The 23,709-nt window shown below is 41.3% G+C and overlaps 1 protein-coding gene across 1 annotated transcript; it reads left to right on the top strand.

Annotated features, from left to right (window-relative positions):
- Positions 1-1,034: 1,034 nt before the first annotated feature.
- On the top strand, positions 1,035-23,082 carry DAPP1 (dual adaptor of phosphotyrosine and 3-phosphoinositides 1; the record flags this gene model as incomplete). Its single annotated transcript, XM_081999676.1, has 9 exons — positions 1,035-1,096; positions 9,611-9,733; positions 12,990-13,123; positions 17,343-17,473; positions 19,617-19,664; positions 19,904-19,966; positions 21,833-21,918; positions 22,474-22,561; positions 23,032-23,082. The coding sequence occupies 9 exons, from the start codon at positions 1,035-1,037 to the stop codon at positions 23,080-23,082; spliced, it is 786 nt and encodes a 261-aa protein (XP_081855802.1).
- Between the last annotated feature and the right edge of the window lie 627 nt (positions 23,083-23,709).

Below are 23,709 nucleotides of genomic sequence, written 5' to 3'. Positions count from 1 at the left end.
AATAATAAACATCTATCCAGCAAATACAAGCAAACTGTGGAGATGTCAAAAACTAACCACTAGATCCCCCTAATTAAAAAAAATATTTTGTTCCCTAATAAGGAAAAAAACCCTCAGCTTATTTGCAAAATCTGTATCTACAGCTGAACGTTGGGCTGCCAAGATGAGCAGTCAAATGCAGGAGCAGAGCACCTCGCAGCCAGGGAAAGCACAATTAGGAGCTCAAACAGCAGGACAGTTTGATATGACAGATGGAAACTGTGAAGCTTTTCCCGTTTGGGAGGCTAGAAAAGCTCTTCCAAAACTGATTCCCCGAGACCAGTAGGCTTTTAACGAGCCTGATCCAAATGACTCTCGGCTCCATACTGAGCGTGGCGTTCATATGACTGCTTGTGAGAAAACAAGTAGCTGCTCCGGCCTCTTTAAATATCGTTTTTTCTGGAAACAACTTATTTTCAGTACTGGATACCTGGTGAAAACATCAATGTGTGTGAGTGGAAAATAGCATTGTGCCATTTATATGGTTTTTTTTTTCCTTCTTCATTAGAGCCCTGTCTTTTTGTCAAAGAAGTTTAGTAAAGAATTTGCCAGACCTATACTAGTTACTGCCCCAATATAATAATTGGGGACTAAGAACAACTGTAGAACGCAGCGGATCGCCTAAAGACTCGGAAGGACAGGCACCAGCGAACGCTGAGAAATTTGGCATCCGCAGAGCTCAGTCCTCTGACACAACCTCACGCCCTGTTTGGCAGTACCTTTTCAGCAACCTTGTACACTATGTTCCTCTTACTGTTTCTCAGAGACAGAATGATCTCTTTAAAGCCTGCACGTTAAAGAAATGACCGAAAAGCCGCGGGGAGAGGTCGCTTCCTCGCTGTCGGGGTCGGGGCCAGCGAGGCGGGACGGCAGCCGCCCGGGGAGGTGCCGCCCCGCCGCCGCCCCGTCCGCGCACTTCCTCAGCGGCCCGCGAAGGCGGCGGCGGGCAGCCGTCGTCCCCCGGCGGGGCGGAGGCGGAGAGCCGCGGCGGGACGATGACCCAGCGCCGGGAGCCGCGTCCCGCCGCGCCGCTGGACGAAGAGCTGGAAGCTCTCGGGTAAGCGGCGGTCGGGGCAGCGCCGGGGGGTCCCCGCGCGAAATGGCGGACCCCGCCCAACCCCGGCGGTGGCGGAGGGGCGCGGGGGCCCCCGCGCGAAATGGCCGCCGTCGGGGGGTGCCGGACCACTCCGACGGGAGCTGACAGGGTGGGAGCTGCTGGTTCTTGCTGCTGAGTTTGGTAATGAAGGGAGGAATAAGATAAACTGGGGTTTGTTTTGACGAGCCCGCCGAAGGGCTGCGTGCATGGTGTGCAGCCCCTCAGAGAAGCCCAGCGCCTCGTCCCTGTGGCGGGTTTTGAGAGGCCGGCAGGCTCCCGTGTACAGAAGGTGCTGGCGTGCCACAGGTGAGTGGGAGAAATAAATAATAGAAAAACTAGCGTGCAGGCAGGCGTTTGAAATATAGCGGAGTTAGAGGCAGGGGGCTACAGCTTCACTTGGGGAAACGCTGCGACACTGAAACTTCGGTCAGGTTGTGGCGTGTCGCTTACCTGCCTGTCAAGGGAGCACTAAACCCAGAGCTTGTCCTCAGAACTGCCTGTGCCGTCCCTTCGGCCATCTCCTCATAGCTTGGCCTGGGCCCTGGCCCAGAGGGCTGCCAGCCCAGCCGCCATGCTGGCCACTTTTTGCTGGGCCCTGGGAGGCAGCAGCCAGCAGTGAGAGCAGTGGACGGTTCACAGCCATTATAAGGACGTCACCCTCACTCAAAAGCGAAACCCAAGGAGCAAAAAGGAAGGCCGAAGGTTGCAACAGACCTTCACTCCCTGTCTGATGTGACTCGCCCATTTTGTCTGCCAGTTAGATTTGCTTTCTACAGGAGGAAGGCTTGGGTTACTTTTTCATCGGCAGCATTGCTGTGGGCGTGAAGAAATGCGGCTGGAGGAGCAGCACAGGTGGGCACAGGGAGGCCAGGAAGGAAGGGATCACTGGCAGCAAAGTGAAGGGGAGACAAAGCAGAAGAAAGGCCAGTGAAGATATTGACAAAGCAAAAAGGCTCTGGTGTCACTTCTGCATTCAAAAAGAATAGATGAAAAAAGTAAAGGTTTTTTGCTTCCTGAGTACTCATGGATAAGGACCAACTCATTTTTTTATTTTTGTGATTAATTCACTTAGTGAACAAATTGGAGCGCTACAAAGAGACTTTGAATTACTATCTCCACACTGCTGATATTTTCCCATATTTAGAAGAACACATTAATGAAATGCCTGTTACTGAAGCATCTAACAAATATGAAGTCACTTTGCAGTGATACCCAGACTGGCCATTATATACTTTTCCTTTACTTAATCTTACATCTTACTACATCTTACAGATGTAAGATTACACTCATCCTAAAATAGTATCTGCGGGGGCGGGGGGGGGAGAGTTGCAGCTGCTGTGGAAAGCATGATTCCCAATTACCAGACTTTTATTCATTTAGACTATATGGCTTGAATTGATTTATGCCAGTAACCTGTGCTTATAAACAGCCTTGCTGGTTGGCAAGGAGTTTGTTGTTACAGGTGATCTTGTAGGACTGCAGCCTGATGCGGTACCAGTGAGAAGGAAAGGCTACAAATACGCATTTTTAAAGCTGTAGCTTCTTTATTTCAAAACCTAAACTTTTCACCCTACCACAAAATATTAAGCATCTCCTTCAGGGTAGCGTGTTGAGTTAAATGCAGTAAAGGTGACTAAGCAATGCCAATCAAAGATTCCCTTCAAATCATTAAGGAAAGCACTTTTTTTCAGCTAGTACTAAAGCCATTTTTTTTTGTTTCCTTTTTTCTAAAAATGAAAAAGTAGTCCTCACACACCAAACATTCTGGTAGCACAGTCTAGAAGAACACTTAATGTGAATACTTTTTCAGCTGTGAGAAGTAAGTGTGTCACTCTCAAGACCGTAACATTAAATTCTCAGCCACCACATGGGGTTTTTTAATCCTAAACTTAGTCCCTGGTGCTGCCACAGTGCTGCGTTCAAACTTGCACCTGATGTAGTATCTAGCACAACTGAGACCCAATTCTGGTGAGGAATATATGTCATTGCCATAATAAAGACCAGCAGAGTCAAGGGTCATTCAGATGACGAGCTACTTTGACATTCACATACCTTTGGGGGGAATTTAAAGCAGGTTATTTTAGAGCTTCTGCTTTGCTGTGCAAAAATCAAAGAAGTTGGAGAAGGTTTGAAGAAGTATGAAGTGGGAAGAACTTTTCCTTTTACTTTTAAGAAGGAGGTTGGGTACCAGGGTACCCTCATAGCTTACCAAGCTCAGCTGGTCATCAAAATGGAAAGTTGACAGCAATGTAGACGGGTGTACAGCATAAAACCTATCTGACTCTCTGCTATGTTTGGAGGGCCTGCTGTTTGCTGGACTGTTCTAGATTAATGCTTCTGTAATTACGCTGAGAATATTGGAGCTGCAGAAATCAAGGCAGGAGGGAGGGAGCAAAAAAAAAATATATATTTAAACCCCATCTTTATTTTTCCCCTGCTCTAGAGGTATCCCATCTGTCACAAAAAAATGATCAAGAAATAAGATTTAACAATCCTAGTTATCATCAGGGACAATCGCAGTCACTGAAAGGTCTAGATATATTTACAGCTGTTTGTCAGATTGTATTTTTTTTTTCCCAAAGCCTCAGGATTTGTAAAGATGGACTTTCTGACCTTTTACATCACAACAAAAGAAAGCAAGAGTGATGGGTTTGGCTTTTTTTTTTTAAAAAAAAAACTATTTCATTCAGTCTGAGGGAAGATGGTGGCTTATATTTATTTGGAGAGTTTGGTTTGTCAAACAGTCAAGAGTTCAAAGTGAAAATTCAGATTATTGTCAGCTTTATTGTCAAGGTGTTTATAGGTGGAACTAATGCCTAATGAAAAGGAGAATGAAAATCAGAACATGTTGTTAAAAACATGTTACCTCATTCATTAACTTCTTCCCTAAATCTACCAAAATATTTAACAGGGAACACTGAAGTTTGTCAAGAGACATAAGCATCTTGGCTTAAAGGAAAAGGAAAATGTCATTGTGGTTCTTGTTGGAAGGTCTCTGGCTATTCCTGAATTCAACCCTTTTTCCAATATGCATTTATTGCTTTTACAGCTAAAAGGACAGCGTGCACACTGCAGTGTGAAACTCATGTAGCTGATGACGAATAATGTGAGATTGGGGAATTCCACCTTGCAGTTCACGTTATTTGTGCAAGAGATGAGAATGTGGAATATCTTGTCATCCAAATTAATTATAGGCTGGTCTGATAACACAGCTTCCGTCCCAACATAGCATAGCTTGGGTGACACTGTTTGTCTTTTGGAGGTAAAAGGAACAGGGCAAGAGGAAACAAGTTTTTGTAGTCTTTTTTTCTTTTGCAGCCTGAGTGCGCTTTGTCATCCCTTGCAGCACAGCTTTTATTTTCCTCCAGCTCCAGCTTTGGCAGTACCATGACAGATGTTATTTGTAAGACTGAACAATACACTTCATGCTTAGTTTTAGTAAGATAAGAGAAATTAGGCCACAGGCCTAGATCAGATGATGATAAAACTGTGGAATTGTGGAACTTGCATGACTGGGACAGGGCAAAAGGTCATAAGAATTTTTTTTTCTTTATCTGTATTTCTAGTGTAAACAAGGGCAAAATTACAACAGCTAGAAAGTGGGCAAAAGAAATGGATGAAAATCAGAATAAGGCAGCTGAGAGAGGGGGAGAGAAAATGGAAGTGAAAAGCAGAAGCTGAACTAGTGAAAGCCTACTGTTAGAAGACATGAACTTTAAGGCTGGATACACTGATGTTACTTCCTCGTGTTTCTATTTTTAAATTATTTTTCCTCTGAAATAGCACCTTTGTATTCCAAGAAAGTACTTTACACAGGTGTGTGATTAAGTGTTTCACTGTGACACGTTGAAGGGATATCTAATAAATACCAATTTTGATTGCATGCCACCTGTAACTTCTGTCTTAGCATTCTCACCCTTTTGTAGGTTCTCTAGAGCTCTGTTGACTCATGCACCATTAAAAACATTACCAAAACTTCACTTTCACTGACATGAGGTACAGAGAGCCCTTTGTGACTTTCAGATGATAGGTAATGCTTTTAGGCTTTGATATTAGGAAAAAAATTAAAATTAAAAAAAAAAACCCTAACTTGACAGATACGATCTAGAAGTTGCTGAAATCCAGCATGCAGAGACTAGAGAACCAATGAGACTGTTTTGTAGAGTCATTTTTGGGGTACAGGCACATGAACAGCATTGCATCCAGCTAAAGGAGGTAAGTCAGTGCTTTCCTGCTCAATCCATCAAGCAGTACAGTGTGCTACTCTAACCTAAGAATGGGAATACATCCTTGAGGCTAGTATACATCTTTGAAGTATAAGAAAATTCAACTCGTCGTGGTATAAGATTTTTTTAAATATGAAAAAAAGTACAAAATCTGCCAACATCTACGACAACAACAAAAAAAGCCACACCACAAAACAACGCTGGGTAAATAACTGCTCTGAATAATGCTGGAGTGAAGTTCTACTGAGAGCACATCTGGACCGTCTACCCCCTAATGTGGATCTCCATTCCTTTTCAGAGGTGGCCGAGAGATGAATTAGGTTTGCTGTGTTTCTGCTTGGCGTCTGCATCTTGGGCAACCGAGGTGCTTTCCACAGGGACAGTCACCCACTGAGGAGCACAAGCAGTATTACACCTTCTGCGGCAGGGGAGGGAGCTTCTGGGAAGGGAGTGGAGAGATCGCCCACCTGAATACTGAGAATCTCCTTCCTGCTTCAGAGAAGGAACTTTGAATTGCCTGACTCTTTACAAAAGCAAGCCAAACATATACACAGTTTCTAAATCTATACAGGCTATAGCTATCCGAGAACATAATCTGGTAAGGACACAAAAAATAAGCATGACTTCTGCCCACTGCATTTATCTGATAGCTGGGCGTAGCTCAAAGTTCTCACTCCAGACAGTAAAAACAAATGGCAGTCAGAACTTCTAGCTGTCCTCTCTTCTGGCGGTAGCTGTCTTTCATTTTTATGAGGAAGAGAAACGAGTGTTTCTACTGGGCGCTAGCACTGTTTGCACATAGAAATTGCTGAGAAGAGAATTATCCAAGTCACTCGACATTCATCCTTGTGTTAACTGTAGATGAGTGTTTGTGTTCTTTGTGTATTCTGGTATTGTTAAAAAGTTAATCTGATGCCAGCTACAGATTTATTTATCAGCCCCTATTTACACAGGCAGAAATGTTTTGGAAAATATCCATATGGTTTCTTTGTCAGCAGCATTATCAGAAATGACAGGTGCCATACCTAAGTGCTGTCTGATCTGCAGAGGGCATAGAAACGAAGTTTCATTAACATTTCATTAACAACATCTTGGGTTGTTAAGGAAAAGAACAAATGAACATTGAGGATGATGTTCTTCTCTAAAGAGGGAGTTTCCTACCCTGAACATTGCTGTAACATACTCCTGATCATCACCACTGTGTAGGGAGGTCTAGTCACTGCATTAACTACACAGAGATCTTAATAAAAGAAGATATTTTAATGCAAATGTGTCGTGTTCTCGAGTTGTGATGATTAGCATAGCTGCTAATCATGGTACAGCTGGCTGGCATAGACACGGATTGTACTGCAGCAGCTAGCAGTTTACCCCACAGGGGAACCCCACTGGTGACTGGGTGGGCAGATCCTTAGGGCAAGGCTGTATGCTCTAATGGGTTCTGGTTCTCTGGGGCATTGTGTGTCACATTTCTTTCTCCTCCTTCTTTTAACAGTAATGTCAATAAAGCCCTTCCTACGCTGTCATGAGTGCAATCTGATCTAAAGAACAGGCTTATTTCTGAAAATGCTTTATTTTCCAAAGAGAAACAAAGGTAATCTCACTAGGGCTGAGTGCCCATCTTAAGACATGCTTTTGTGGGCCCAGCAGACTCTTCCACTCTGAAGAGCAGGAAGAATAGCGTGATTCTTCAACAACATGCACTGACAACACAAACATGCTTACACATATGGGATAAAGAGATTTAATGTAATTTAGGACAAAGAGTAACAAGAATGGATAAATGACAGCAATTATAAACTGTGAAACTCAGATTGCTAGTCAAAGCGGCGATAAGGAACCCAAAAAAGGGGAGTCTGCAGGATTTTTTATATGAGAAATGAAATAATTAGAAAAGAAAAACCTCCCAGAATTATGTATGTGTTTGAGGCAGGAGGGCATGCAAGGCCAAGGGCACCCAGCAGAAGTGGCTCTGGAGCAGGGAAGGACTTTCCTCTACCTTTTTTCCTCCTGTTTCTTCAGAGAAATCTGAGTTGCGAACCCCAGGCAATTTCTACACTACTGGCAATTTTCAGTCTGCCGTGTCAAAGTACAGGGCATATTTTTGGTTTTTTTTTATGGTGAATACAAGACTGTAAGTTGGGTCAAATAAAGATGACTTTTAGAAGGACCTTCAGAAACAGCCCAATATGAAAGATGGTTCAAAATGAAAGAGTTAAGACAATTACGCTTTTTGAAGGACTTGCTAGGGGCTTCAAACAGATGAGTGTTTGTAAAGCCTTTTGATTTCCTTAATATCTTGTTTTAAAAAGGGAAGAAAGTAGATATAGTAGTATGTCTGATAATACTACAGTTTATAGTTCGATAGTTTATGTTGATAAACTATCAGCAGTTTCCTCCCCTAGGTAACTCTCAGAAGACAATCAAAACTTAAGCTAAAGGTGACTGCCCTTTACAGCATCTTGCTGAATAAGCCATGTCTCCCACCTTGATTTACCCACAAATTTCAAGGAACTGCCTAAAAGATTTATTCTAAACAAGATAAATAGACATATTCCCCCTCTGACAAATACTTAAATTCAACTGAAGTGTATCTAGTAGTAACAACCTAGTAACAACCACAGGGTTGTCTTCTCAGCTGTATGCCTGGCCAAGTGTGCATGCTTACACGATCCTCACTGCATCAGGACAGATCTGACCTTTGACTGTTACTTACTTGGGCAGTTAATCCCCAAAGTGGGTTTTGGCTAACAGGTGTTTCAGAGGATGACACTTTGATCTTTAAATATTCATTATTTTATTCTACTGTGTAGATGGTCCACAGAGCATGTTCTAGAACCAAAGCGGCAATACCATGTCTGTATTGAGTTTCACATGGATCTTGTCTTCCACAGGGTTAACAGTCTGGAGTCTCTCATAAAGCAATTTATCAGCCAGCTGGCCTTTCAAATAGGCAGCTGTCTAAATTCAGAGTTAAAACTTTGTGTGAGATGCCAAGTTTAGTGGCAACTTGTGATGAACAGATAAGGAGAAAGAGTATACAGTTACACCTCATTTCAGGTTGAAGACTGCCATGATACAAGTGGCAGAAAGTGCCACGATCAACACTTCTGCTTTCAGTCAAACTGTGGCTGAAACCGTAATAGACTTTGACCCCAATACTACAGGCACACATAGTTTAAAGGAAAGGGAAGGAGATGTGGCACCACTCTGCATACAAAGGGAGAAGCTTGCTCCCTGCAAAGCTGTGCCCTGGGTATGGTATCACCTCCTCCTTTTGCACCAGAGGTTCTGGTCTGTGTATATAACTACCATTAATATCTGCACACAGCATGTCTTACAGGATTAGCACTCCAGCCTTTTACAGCTGTGACTCTTTTGTGTTCAGTCTTGGGATCATTTCTAATGACATCCTCTTCTGTTGAAAAAAATTACGTGTTTTTATTGTGAATCATTCTGGGTGGAAACAAAGCCGTAAACATCATTTCATCATTTTCTTTGCAGAATCTTTTTCTGTGGATTCCTTGTGGAATTTTTCATATAGAAAATTAATGAACTTTGTTTTAACTGAAGTTAAATGAAGCAGGCCTTTAAATGTTTTCCTGCATTGCTCAGACTATGTATGGCCGAGCAGCCACAATGGCAAGATTTCCTACATTTTCACTTCAAATTCTGTCAGTTAATTTTGTCCCATCCTGTTCCTTCTTCCAAAAAGGTTATGCTTCAAGTGAAAATTTTAAGCTTAGGCAAATGTGTTTAATTGCAGATCTTAGCGGTGCAGATGAACTGAGTTGCGGGAAATACAGAGTTTGGGAGGAGTTTAAGGGTTGCTTGTTTGCCCCAAAAGAGGAAGTGTACCAAAGCATGTAGATATGTCAGGAAGTACAGATTCTGAAAATAGACAAAGGTTCATGCATACCCCCCAAAATTGCTTTCACCTTATCAGCACAGACCTTGGTAATTGGTTGCTCATGCAAGTAGAATTTGCAGGGTTTTTTAGGTTCAGCAAACCGTCATCTGTTTGTACCCAACTTTGTAGTTAACAAAAAATAGTTTTCTGAGCATGTCGAAAGGAGGGTGTTGAAAGGGGCACAGTTCTTGTATGTGTGCCTGTGAGAAGGACGGTAACTCAAAAATTGTAGCAGTGTTAATTGCAGTCCTTCCTCTTTTCTTTAAGCCAGCTCCATAACACAGCAGAAGCTATCAGTTAAGAGCTGAGCAAATGATGAATTAACCCCTTGTGTCTTCCCAGGTGGTATCATGATAATCTTACCCGACATGCAGCAGAAGCGCTGCTGCTTTCCAACGGGCAGGATGGAAGCTATCTCTTGAGGAAGAGTAATGAAAGGGAAGATTTGTACTCCCTCTCTGTAAGGTAGGGTATGGACAGAAGTGAATTTATATAATGCCGCACAGCTAGCAGCTTTTAAATTTTCACTTACTCCCATGTTTATTTGTATGTCTCGTGCATTGAGATGACCTGCTGATTTTTTCCTAGGGCTCAAACTATTTTAATATATATTCCTAATGGTATAATCCTGCTGAATCACATTTTGTAAGAAGAAAAAAAAAAATTTTGATTGGATTTGAAAATTGTTCTCATTTTTCCAAACTATGAATTAATCTTATTGGCGAAAAGCATCATTCCATGGATCGGCTGTAGATTTTCAGTCTGCATGATAAAAAAAAAAATCTGTATGGCAGTTGTGAGAGTTAAAGAAACAGCTGATGGGAGTGGAAAAGTTTTGTGATGAGGATAGTAGTAAATATACCAGCTAATAGGCGCTAACTTCACCGTTTTCTGGATCACTGTATAGGAACTGTCATCTCTGAGGGACAATCTAGCATTTGACTGGGGATGGTTTTACTCCTCCGTTCTGGGCTAAGACTCAGTCCTAGCCAGTAATGGATGACTGATTTGAACAATATTTTGCAAGTGGCAGACATCAGGCCCCTTGAAGTCAGTTACAGCAATTTACATCAGTTCAGGACGCAGCCAATACAGAGCACAGGTCACCTGGCCTGGGTACTTCACTACTGAATCACATTTAAAGAACCTCACAAGAAGGAGAGAAGCCACAATATTTTAGAGAGGCAACATGGAAGACATACGCAGTTAGACACACAAGGTAATATCTGCATGTCAGCTGAGTGGAGGTAACCGACTCTAAAAACGGTCTTAGCCGTTGGCAACTGTATGATATATTAAGCCTCTACAGCGAAATTTTAAAGCTAGTGCATTCAAGCTCATTTCTGCCTCGAACTGAGCCTCTGAACAGTTAGTGACCACAGCTCAGCTGAATCGCAATAACTTTCTAAGCTAAAGTCACTTTGGTCAGTAAAATGGTGCAAGTTATTCACAACCCTGATAGGTAAAGAACACAGCATATGCCCTTGAAATGGTGACTTTCTACATATTCAATACCAGGAGCTGTTAAAATTTGGAAGTGTAGTCACCTGGGAACTGAGGAAAGCGCAATTTGCACGTACCCTGTTGCCTAGAGGTATAAAAGGCAAATACGAATTGCTTCATTCATCTCTCACAGAAGACCCAGAAGCAAGTGTGCCTATACATACACTGCTGAAATTATTACCACTATAGACAGCCATTTATACAAGGAGCTTGGGGGCACGCCTGACAGATCTGAAAGTGATATTAGAAAATGAGTATTCAGAGTAGCAATGACCAAAGTGAGTGGGAAAACTTGGGAAAAATAATAGTAGCATTTATAAGGAATAGCTTACCTTAAAAAAAGTAATTTTAAAATGAATCATTGTCTTGCTGGTTTATATTTTTGACTTTAAAAATGTAACTAAACATTACAAGTAAACATATTATTAATCTACCTCAGACAATCTTTAAAAAGTATATTTTTTTTAAAAATAAAGTGTCCTGAAGGGTACTTGGGAAACAACTTACTGTAATAATATTTAAATAGTTGTTCTTTTAATGGGGAAAAAAAGCTAAATGTGAGTTAATGAAAATAAATTTGCTGCTTTAATAAATTCTAGCCTTAGGAGACCTAGAAAAGTCTACTTCAGACCAATTCCAATCTTTTGTCTCCATGTAGAAACTATATGAACTGAATATCCCAGCCTGAAATTTGATCTTTTCTTCTGTTGCATTATTTTTTTGGTGGTACAGCTCCCTTGAAATACTGATTTTGATTTTAAAATGTTTTAATAATTTTCAACTGTTTTAAGTTTTACTTTCCATTTTTTGACTACTATTGAAACTTAATTTTAGAATAAGTAATTAAATTTTGTTCTGATACAAAGTTATACAAGTTATCCTTGTAGAAAGGATAACTCCAGCAATTCTAGCTGCCATTTTCTTTGTCTCCTAAAATGTCTTCTATAGCTTTTACTGTACTTTCTGCCTCTGCCCCACAAGGAACTTTAGTCATTATTATAGTTTGTTTTAAAAGGAAACAATGCTTAGATATCACTTGAGTTTTTTATTGACACCTGTAAGAAGAGAGATCACATATTGCCTGAAAACCCATCTCCCAGATAAATTAGTTAACTTTAAAAAAGAAATGAGTAGAAGTTGCTCTCATTGCAACATTGTATTTCTTGTGAAATTAGATGAAAAGGTGAAAACCCTGCCACTGCAGCAGAGTCATAGCAGTTATTTGCTGTTGTAGGGCACCTGCACTTGGCTTGCACACCTTGTGTCTTGGCTGACTGCAGCACAAAACATGCAGGAGGTCAATAGAGGCATGTTCTACAATAACACAAGTACTGTTCAAAAATAAATATTTGTTTAAATACCTATTTGAAATAACAATCTCCTGTGGAAGTGGCAATAAAAAAAAATGGAAAACACATTATAAATCCCTTCACCATATTTTCAGTATTTTTGCTACGTACTTTTTTACTGAGGCAAAGTTTTCTCTGGACTATTTCGGATGCTAATAACTTTAATAGAAGTAACTTTTTCACAGAAGAGATACTTGCAATAAAGTGTTTCACTGTCTTGTGAAGTCAAAATAATTGCCTTGCACACTTCTCTAAATACCGTCAGCTTTCATAAACAAATGCTATTACTTCCCTGACAGACAAAGGACCCTGGTTCATGTTTGACAGTGCCCACCATGGAGGAACTATTCATTGGAGTACAGAGACAAAGGAGACAAATTCTAAAGCTTTAGGTATCTAAAATTAGGTTATTAAATCCCTGTTTGGGTGCAAAAAGGAGGCAGCCTATTTTTGAAATAGAAACAGAAGACATTTTCAATGAGATTGGGATGTTAACTGAAAAGTAAGACATATACTGAGTAATATAGGTACACCATCAAGACATCATCAAGTGAAGGGATATCATCCTGCTTAGATAAAAGGCTGAAACCTTCTTTGTGAGTCTTTTTACTGATTGCCGCAAGAGTTAATTTGACTTATTTGGCCTTTCTAGTCTTTTATCATCTCTAGATTTTTCTTAATAAATCCAAGTCTCAGATGTGTTGAGTATTAGTGAGGGACAGTAATGGCAGTGGTATTACTGCTAGGACAGTGATTGTCAGCCTGTGATCTCGGGCAGATTTCCTATAGCGGAAGCTGCTGTTTCAGGGTTGTACATACCAAATGCCTTTGGCATTTATGTCTTGACAAATTTTCCTTTTTTATTTTAGGGGAAAAGATTCTGTGAAACACTTCCACGTTGAACATACAGGAACTTCATTCAAATTTGGATTTAATGAATTTTCTTGCTTGAAGGAATTAGTCATGCATTTTGCAAATCAGCCTTTAATTGGAAGCGAAACAGGTAAGGAGAGCCATATGTTTGTATGAATATGTTTGTAGTCATGTTGCACAGTGATCTAAGTAAAAGGAGCTTCCGATGTGTTATCAAATGGATCTACTGCTGAAGTGTTCCTCTTCAGAAATTCACATCCGTATTAATCTCAGGTATCTAAGATGTTCCTCTTCAGAGTACTTGAAAGTTTTTGAAGGCAAACTACACGTAAGCTTACTGGGTTTTTCCCAACCAGGGACATGATCTCCTTTTGATTTCTCAGAGAAGGAAGGAAGCATTTCAAAATACACATGTACTGAGACGAACAGCACCTTCTCAAAAAGGGCAAATCCAAAGCAGGGTGTTTAGTGAGGAAATAAATGTTCGTATATGAAGTTGAAATACCCCAGTAAGAGTAAATGGAGAGGGACTTGAAGTTGTTTAGCACCACTATTCTTCATCCAAGGAAGAAGTCTATGGTGATATGTTCCTCTTTCCTGTAGGGAACATGGCCTGTATTACTTCTCCCTTTCTGTATACAGTGGATCAACCTGCTGATGCCATCTGCCATCACAGTGATTTATCTTGGTTTTAGGAAAAAGAGAGAAAAAGCACAGGCTTCTTTAGCAGCCAACATGCTGCCCACTTGATTCCTACAAGTGAGTTGAACACCACCAGACCAGAATTGCTGGAGAAACAGATGCATGTTATCATGATAATGCCAGTTTTAGGTTTAGCTTCAAATGTAAGAGTTGAAGATGTGTCAGTAGAAGTTAGTGCCAAAAAGTTCAGTATCCTGTGTAGAAAGGGTATGCAAATAACTTGTAGAGTAGTACTAAATGTGTATGCAAGAGATCAGTTAAAGGATAGTTGGCACATGCAATAACTAATACGTCACACACTAAATATGCACCAGTGCTCTTTTAACTTGAGAATTCAAGGGTTGTTTTTCAAATTTTTTTTTCCCAAGAAAAATGCAGTGGTACACTTAATATGGCACTTGTATCTTTCAAAGCATTCGCTTTTTAAATTGCTTTTAAGCATGGTTCAAACACAGAGTTCCTGCATGTATCTTTTGTGCCGGTAATGTATTTTTCCTGTGAAGTCAGACATGCACTCACAGGCCTACCACTGTAAAGATTTCAGATGACATAAAACTTGTATTTCCCCATGTCTTCACTGCATGTGTTACAGACATTAGTAATCAAGACATTGGTGTTATGTGATCTCTGTGGACAGGATCAACACTGCTGAATGATGGGCTCACTTCTCGCCTTAAAGCTCCCTAATCAGATTCTGCTGGCTCTGTGAAACCTCTTTAAGTTGGACATGCTACAGAATAAGAAAAGCCATTTGAACATCACATCAAGAAACTTTCCACCTTACCTTACTATGGCTAGCAGTAGAGAGGGAGTTAGCACTCAGGCAAAGCTCCTTCAGACACAGGTGTCAGAGTTCTCCTGGATCGTAACCAATTTACACCAAAAAGCGGGCAGGGGCTCATCAGAGCCCACTCTAAGCCACTGGTCAGCATGGCAGAATGACCGTCCCAACACAGGGTCACATAACAGGTTGGCAGAAAGGCCAGCAACAGAGTCTGATTTCTTAGGCCACACTTCCTTTCAATGAAAAGCAGCAAGCGACGTTTAGCTTGGGCATTAGTAGAAAGCAGTTGGACCAGTTTTCCTTGTTCCTTGTTATACTTACAAACAATTTGCTGTAGAAACACTGTGAGATCAGGAATGAAAGCGTAAAGCAAAATAGCATTTTTCATCTCCTTGCTTATGGACAGGATTTTATAAGACAGAGACCCACGAGATACAATGTATAACGGTTTCCACTATCTTCCATTTAACTTTGTCTCACTGTAGCTGCCTTTGTCTCTGAAGAGGCACGCCAGACTCTCTGTGATCAGTACTTGAACACACAGGCCTGCACCCCTGCAAATTGGTCCATGGAGCACCGTGGTTCTTTTGTAGTGGGACAGCTGTGGGTTTGTGCTTCAAGCCCTGAAAATCCGGTCTTACTACAGCTTAATTTACCACTCCAAATTGCTACGTGGACTCACATCTATTTTTCTGCAGTGTAATCACAGAATCATGTGTACACTTCCTTCTGAACTACAGATAATTAAAAGGAAATTGGGGCTACTTTGTTCTGTGAGATGGTTTATCGAACAGGCAAGCTGAATCTATTCAGTAGCAAGGTTAAAACAATATACTGTCACATTCCTATATTTTTATCTTTATTCAAAGTGACAAGGTCAACATGTTATTCTTATCCGTTTGCTTTGTTTATCAGTTTTTACCTAAATTATTTTGAAAACCTATAAAAACTTTAAGTCATTACCCAGACAAAAAAGCCAAAGTCACTTGAAGCTAACATTTCCAACAATGGGACTAATTTTCATTCTTCCTTAGAAATAGATATCATGTACAAACATGCAAGAAGAATCATGTTATAGTGCAGCTTTTACTAGTTCTTTTGTACAGTTACCAGATAATTCTCTACAAGTGTCTTTTGTGGAGAAAAAAACATGGAGAACTTACTAGAAAATAAATATTGTACAAAATGTTAAACTAGTCCTCCCGGTTTTGCAACAGGGCTCTTTATCCATGGCATACAGACGATGGTACTCTGACTCTATGCAATAGGTTAAGAGTAGTTTCTGTAGACTGGTGATGGGCCTGTTCTCAATTTCATTTTACATTATAAAGCATTAATTTTATGCAAGGCCAGAGAGAATTAAACTGATTTTGACTTTTCACTCACTGCAAGTTGAATATATCACATTTGCATATATACCTTATGCCTGCAAACAGATTTCAGTTGACTATTTCAAATACAATTTTTCCACTTCCCTTTTCCCTTCCCATTACAAAACATACTTTAAAATTTATTTCACTTTTAAATTACTTGATCACCTGTAGGTTTCAAGTCCAAGTTCTTACCAATCCTAGCATCCCTCCTCTTTAAGAGCTGACAATATCAGCGTCAAATGCAAATGGAGCAGCATTTGGTATGCTGCGACGTTATTTTTAAAAAATGAGAGTAGATGGTGTAGCAATTACTATTTTAAGTAGGTTCTTCACTGTCGTGAATAGTGTAATAGATTCACTATTGAGAATGCCACTTTTTGTGGAGAACGTGCAAGAAATGTGAGCTTACTTGGAGAACAAAGAATGGCTATAACCAAAATGTTACTAACTGGGAGGAGCTATGGTAAAACCGTTAAAGGCGATGGTAATGTGGGCTTACTGTTAGGAAGTCTGTATCTAAAGCTCCGACAGATTAAGTGATTTATGCAGCAAGAATTGTTGGCAAAACCAGGATGACTGTTATGACCTCGTATCTAGTCTAGCATACTGCTTACCCGCCCAGCCAGACTCCTGCGCAGGAAGGGAATTAAATGTGTTCCGTGCAAGCACTAGTAACTTCAAAGGTGTTAAAAAGGTACCATATTTTTACAGTTTTCACAGTTGCATGTAAACAGGCCTGATAATGTCTGTAGTCATGAATGCAATGGAAGCATAGGTCACGTGTAGGTCAGCATTTCAGCTGTGACTGTGAAATCTGTGTTTCAGTTTGCTCTGTATTACCTGTTACTCCCCGACTGGAAAGAAGGTTCAAGCAGGACGGGAGGCACCTGCCTTTGAGGGTTGTCTGATGGTCCTGTTCTGTTGCTCTCTTAGCACTTAGCATGCATTGCAGAAGGGGTTTAATTACCTACTGCTTAGAAGTGAAAAGGGATTTCACTCTTGTTTTCAGAGATGTGAGAACAAATTTGACTCCCACAGTACAGGGATGAGGGAATGGATTTAGGCAAGGTCCAGGTGCCCAAGGTATTGAGGCTTCTGAGCAACACAGACAAAGAAGTGAGACTGGGCAAGTGAATCCAGCAGCAAGTGCCCCGCTGTAGTTTGTGTGTGTATTTTTGTAGAAAATACCCTTCACAAAGTCTACACTATTCAGATGATGCATGTTAGAAATATTGGTCTAGTTTTGTCAGTATGGGAGAGTCATTTATAGCATCTGATTGTTTTCTCACGGTGTGGCCTGAGTCCTGCCCCCTTCCAAGGAAAACCCCTTACAGGGAGTGTTGCAGAGATCTTGGGGAGGTTATTAGCTCTTAAGCCTTTTTTATTTTAAGAAAAGGTAAAGTTAACCATTCAACAAACAGGCAGCTACTGCCAGTTATTTTCTGAGACCGTCTTGCCAGATGACTTACTCGTGCTCTTTTTTTCTCCAGGAACCTTAATTGTGTTGAAGCATCCCTACCCACGGAAAGTGGAAGAACCTTCCATTTATGAGTCTGTCCGCGTTCACACGGCAATGCAGACGGGAAGGACCGAAAGTGATCTTGTTCCAAATGCTCCCTCAGTAAGTGTTGTGTTCTGGTGGGAGGGATGCTTCTCCTGGCTCGAGCTTAGAAGCAATTGCTGGAGCGAGCTGTGGAATAACACCAGTAATTCATCCCTTCGTAAATACAGAAAGTCTTTGCCAACCAAGGCAAAACACGCACAGACATGCTAAGTACAGTCCCATGACAAATAAAGCCTTTTACAATTGTTGTTACTGAGACCATCAATGCTGTCACTGGGGAATCATTGTCTGCAGCTGACCTAGGTGAGCCTGACCATCCAAAGAATGCATGAAAGGTTTTCATTCGCCTGTTACCTTCCTTTTAGGATACCATCCTAGCAGTAACTAGGAATTATCAGGAATTTAAAAACAATAAAAAATAAAAACACCCAAACAAACATTCCCCCCCCCACCCTCACACCACACAGAACACAAAACAAACACGACACTTTTCACATCTTTCTGACAGCACTTGTCAGGCTTGTATGCAACAATACATATGCCAGGTTGCACAGTAAGCCCTTGTTTTGCCAAACATCCTTTACAGCCAGTGGGAAGTCTGTCTCTCTCCCCCCACAGGTGAGGAGAGGAATACACCAAATAGCAAAACCAAGTAACAGCTACAGGATTTACCACATTGTCTTACTCAGTGAATATGAGGATTGGATAACAGGATTAGGTTAGGTACTACTAACTGGTAATAGTCCTGACAGAAATAAACTCATTACTACTTAGTAGTTTTGCAGTCTTCTTTGTTTGTTAGAATTATTTTGCCTGGTTAGCAATATACAGCCTCCTTCCTAACTGGAAGGAAGGAAAGAGCATGTCTGACTTTCGAAGTTGGTTAAAAAGGGGCCTTTTGAAAAAAATATTTGAAAATGTACATGACAGGCAGGGGCACATTTGGAAAAAGAAACCCCAAACTGAAGTGCAGTTACAGCCAAGTTAATAGAAGTATCTACATCCTGATAGGTACATTATTCAAAAGATTTTTTTTACATTTTCACACTTGGATTTTATTATTTTAGAATCACCTTGTCTTAAAGCAGGAAGATGGCTTGCTGTATTCTGACACAGACTTAAACCCAAAATAGAGCGATATGAAAGAGCCTCCACTCTTTCAGCCCTAGTAATTTTGAGCACAGTAAAAAGCTGTGTCATGTTAAAAGCTATGCCTTACTGGTGTGAGAAACAAGAGAACATCTTTCATATCCATTTGGGCCACCTGTTCTGACATCTGTGACTCACTTTCACAGTAATTAGAGACTTTAAACCCCTAGTAACTTACAGCTAAGTAAGACAGGTGGTTTCTCCAGAACAGAGGGGAAAGTATTTTAATTACATACTATATTTTTTGAGAAAAAGGAAGAGTTACATTAATATGGGTTAATGAGGTTGATAAAAGAACCACTTCTGATGTGTCTCACAGCCAACCCTTCATGGCTGAGTTCCAATTTAACCTCCAGAGAAACTTTACTTCCACATACAACCAACAGAAGGGCAATATTTTTTCAAGAGCAAGTAGTAATTAACTTGGGAAGAATTTGGTTTTCAGCAGTCTGCAGTCTCACACCACCACTAGGTTCCTACCCAGAGTTTCAGTATCTGAGGAGTCCTAAGGTCCCAGCGTCACTCACAGTGGCAAAGAAACAGTTCAAAAAACAATTTTTCCGTAAACACATTGAATGTAACAGGTTTTTCCTCTAAAGCATGTGGCTGAGAGAAGAGTATGCCTAAGTAAAACAGTACTTTCCGCCCTGCTTCCATTTCAAGAGAGATTTCTGTGGATAATTCCACTGTCAGCTAAACCCCAGGTGGTGCTTCTGGTTACAACACGCACTGAGGCAACCATCTAACTTCACTAAATAAACTGTTACTGCAAGTGTTTTGCTGCGTTTTGTTGAGAAGATGCAGGCCAGAAGCTTGCTGAGGGAGGTGCGGTCTAAGAGATTGCCTTTAGAGCGAGCGTAGGTCCGTGTTTACCCTAGTGGTGGATCCAGCTGTGTGAGGGGAGCACAAGAGTGAGGACAGGGCAAGCAGCCCTAGGAAGTTTCCCCAAGAACAAGCTGCTCTTCCATTTTTGATGTAGGCAAAGAGGGGAATGTGGGAAATAGAAGCAGAGCTCGGTCTAACCCCGATCCCTTTCCTTGTTACTTCACAGCTTGGTACAAAAGAAGGCTATTTGATAAAACAAGGCAAAATAGTCAAGGTAAGGAAAACTCTTACTCCTTGCTTCCACTCTGCAACCACCCACAGAAGCTAGAGACAATGCAGAGCTGAAATAGCTCCACCTGCATTCCCCTGCAGAGAGGAACAATTTGTGTTTTGAGGAACAGCAAAGCACAACTGTAAATCGGAGCAAGTCAACAGCTTTAAACATTTTTCCTTCTTAAGAAGCATTACACTAAATTCTCACAAGACAATTACCATCCATTCTTGATCTTTCAGAATTGGAAGACAAGGTGGTTTACACTGCATAGGAATGAACTTAAGTATTTCAAAGACCAGACAGTAAGTAGCAAACATCAGTTCTACTCTTTAAACCTTTACAGAGGCAGCTGCAGCCTCCTCTTATCTCTGGCTTCTAGCATCTGTATCGCAGCTTCCCAAGATAAAGCTTCCCATACTGTCAGAGGGCTTGAACCTTTCAAATAAAGTCAGAGTTTTGCTGATGACTTCAGCAAGAGAAAGCTAGTAAGTTTTAGAGCTGGAAAATATTTACTGTGTTCTGTCAGTCTTGCCTACTAGACAGAATTGTTGTTTATGGTGCATTTTTTGGTTGCTTTGTTCAGTGAATTTTAAGCTACCAGCACAACACAGCTTTTATTGGTAGCTTTGACACACAACCTAACAGATAGCAGTGCTATTAAAATATTTCTGCAAATACTAGTAGGATATTTTGCGTTCCTTGATTTCATCCTTTTATTTCAACTGGTCACACAGTACAGATAGATAGAAAACCATTCATTTAAAAAAGTCTTCCTTCCTAGCACTCTACCATAGATTAAGCTGCTGCATCTGGGAAAAACAGTGTCCTTACAGTTGCTGTTCCATTTCTATCTTAAACTGAGTAAAGATAAGAAATACCTCTAGATTTTCTCAACTCTTGGCAATACCTCCATTCAGGTTCCTTTATAAACACAGCCAAACTGTTTACCTCTGGACCTCTGCCAAGCCCAATTTCAAGTGTCTAACAGATTCTAATACAACAGCAGACACAACTGCCCTCTCTCATCAAATGTTACCATTTATAAACAGTTATGTGTTTATGGGACCTTCCATCAGTTTTCATTTCAGTTCAAGCCAACTTGAATTAAGTTTCCAAGATAACATTTCAAAGGGCAGCACTCCAAACATTTGAGTAGCATTTGTGACTTACCAGGCAAGAAGGTGTCTTTGTCAGGAATATGGCCTCTTCCTAGGCAGCAGCTCCAGCATTTCCTGGTGTTCCCGTTGTTGCTGTGGGGTTGCAGATACCTACAGGCAAGCAACTTGCCTCTGGCCCTGGCATGGTGTTCGTTAGCACACCTCAGCACAAGTGGCTTTCTGCTAACATGGTATATAACTAACAGCCTCTGAGACAGAGGAAAACATAAGGAAAGGTGAGAAAGCAACCAACAGCTCCGTACACCTGATGAAGGGTCATGGGAAACAGCTAAGGGTGACTGGGCAGAGAGCAAGCCGTTCTACTTCAGCTCCCTCTTCCGAGGTGCTCAACAGTGTGTGGCTGAAACAAACCAAAGGAGGACTCTCTCACCGAGGGAGAATGAGACTCTTAAGGGAGATGAGTCACAGTTAAACACAGATAGTCTACACCTTTGCACTCCTGGGCCTGTCTCAAGAAACCTAGATATATACACACTGCTCATACAGTCAGAGCCATCATTCCTACTGCAACAAGCACTGCTTTAATACTCTTTCTGCATTTCTCCCTACCCAGCTTCATCCTTTTAAAGCACTTACTTAGGAATTAATTAAATCTCCAACAGCTGGCTAGGCTGATAAGACTTACAATCATCCCCTTATCTCTATAAACCTTCGCTGGAAACAATACTGGATTTGCTGCTGTGTCAGTTACATTCTAATGCATCAGCCAAACCCTCGGCAGTCTGCATCTAGCTCAGACTTACCCACAGTAGAGCTTTCCTCTGTTGTTTGTCCAGATCTGATCTGTCCTGTTGTTTTTTTTTTTTATATTTAGCTCAATTCATCTCACATTAGCACTGATGTTACATTTGCTAGTTTGGGTTTATAGTGTTACAGCTATTTTACCTCTGCCTGGAAAAAACTAGTGTGCCTGTAAAGGTCTAGAGGAACCAAGCTAGCCTTATCTTCTGTTTTCATGTGTTCCCATTTTAAAACCATTTTATTTTCGAGGCCACAGAACCGATTCGGGCACTTGACTTAACTGAATGCTCAGCTGTGCAATTTGACTATTCCCAGGAAAGAGTCAATTGTTTCTGGTAAGTTGCTGTGCTTTCTCCACCTTGCTGGGAGGGTCACAATAGCCGGGGAAGTTTGAAATGCAATGGCTGGGTGCTTTTGAAGGCTGCTTTGCTGGTTGCGACCCTGATCTTCCTCTGATTCATGAGTCTCTTTCTGTCAGCCAGCCTCTGTCAGTCCTGCATGGCTTTGCCAAATTACAGCTGGCAAAAGGGTTTTTTCTTGGAGAGGAGGGAGGGAGTAGGCCTATGTGTAGTAGGCATTTATTTTCCTAATTCTGTAAGAGCATGTAGTTGTCACCTAGACCCATGGAACTTCTGGCGCTCAGTTCAGGTATTGCTACAGGTGACACAGTAACTGCCTCTGTGCCCAAATATGGGTCTTTTGTCCGTATGGGCCTGGGGCAGCATCCCCCTGAGCTGTAAATGACTAAACCGTTCTTGGCTGTAAGCCTGGTGACTGAATGGGAGCACAGCCTCCCTGCCCTGCTGGAGCAGGCCAGCTGGGTTCAGTTCTAGGAAGAACTACCAGTTGTTCTTGCAATTTAAGGAATAGTTTTAATTGTTTACTTGCAGCTTAGTGTTCCCACTAAGGACATACTACCTGTGCGCAAAAACTGGAATAGAAGCTGATGAGTGGATTAAAATATTGCGATGGAAACTGGTAAGTGGTAAGATGACGTGCGGTGTTACATGACAGTATGCCTCCGGCAGCAGTACCCTTGGTACTGCCATCATAAACCCCCCAATGCTGTAGGACCCATGTGCTACAGTTCCCAGTATCTGCAAGAAGGGAGTACTTGTTCTGGCTTCCAGGCCAACTAGACGGGAATATGTAGTTTTCAGATAATGTATATGCCTGCAAACCCACTTTAGCATTTTCAGGATGCTACACAGATACACGTTAAGAAGAAGAAATGACTTCCATCTTTAAGGATGTCATTTGTGTAGATGCTAAACAATATGGAGCATCAGCACAGACCACATGTGTTGGGTCACAAAGGAAGCAATGAGAAGATGATGTAAAGTCTTGACAGTGTTACTTCCTTAAAAACATTGGTATTTGGGTTGGTCATACTCGCTCACATCCCCATGCGTGCAGACAAACAGTAATGGATGTTTTTTCTGTTCTAGTCACAAATACGGAAGCAACTGGAGCAGCGTAACGCCACCCTCAGTTCCTAGCTGTGCCCCCAGTCCTTCTGCTCCCTTGGCAGGAATTGCCTCTTTGCCAAGAGGAAGGCATTGCTTATGAGAAGATGGTTTCACATCTCCATCACTCACAGAGGGCACGTGCACACGTGTACACTTGCACATGGACGCTTGCTTCCAGCTCTGCACACGAAGGACTTGTACCACTGAATGCTCTCGAGCTGTTGAGTCACGTGTGGAGATGGTTGCAAAATCAGCATTGGTTTGAAATGCATGGTCTGTCATGCACACAATTCAAACACCTGTTAACTAATCACAGTAGTCACTGTGTAAAACTTTTGTGGTCATTCAGAGCACTCTCTTGATAATTTATTGCAAGCTCCATCACAACTAACCATTAGCAGCATATTCTGTAACCTTGAACCTGTTATTTAAAACCACACCTTTCTGAAAATATTAAATATTTCTTTTGTTTAGGCTCTAAATCAAAAGAAAAATTACAGAGGTAATTACCTTTTTGTAAATAGGATCTATATTACAATCCAGAGAATATTTCAAGGCCCTTTTCAAGGTGATGGATGAGTAACACTTAGTTCTGGTCAAATGTGGTTTTGTACGGTTCAGGTTTATACCACAGTGATGGCTACACATGAACAGTTG

The sequence above is a fragment of the Phaethon aethereus genome (genome assembly GCF_964289735.1).
Source record: "Phaethon aethereus genome assembly, chromosome: 4".
Taxonomy (NCBI): domain Eukaryota; kingdom Metazoa; phylum Chordata; class Aves; order Phaethontiformes; family Phaethontidae; genus Phaethon; species Phaethon aethereus.
Note: the sequence above shows the minus strand (reverse complement) of the source record. Positions and strands in the feature narration are given on the sequence as shown.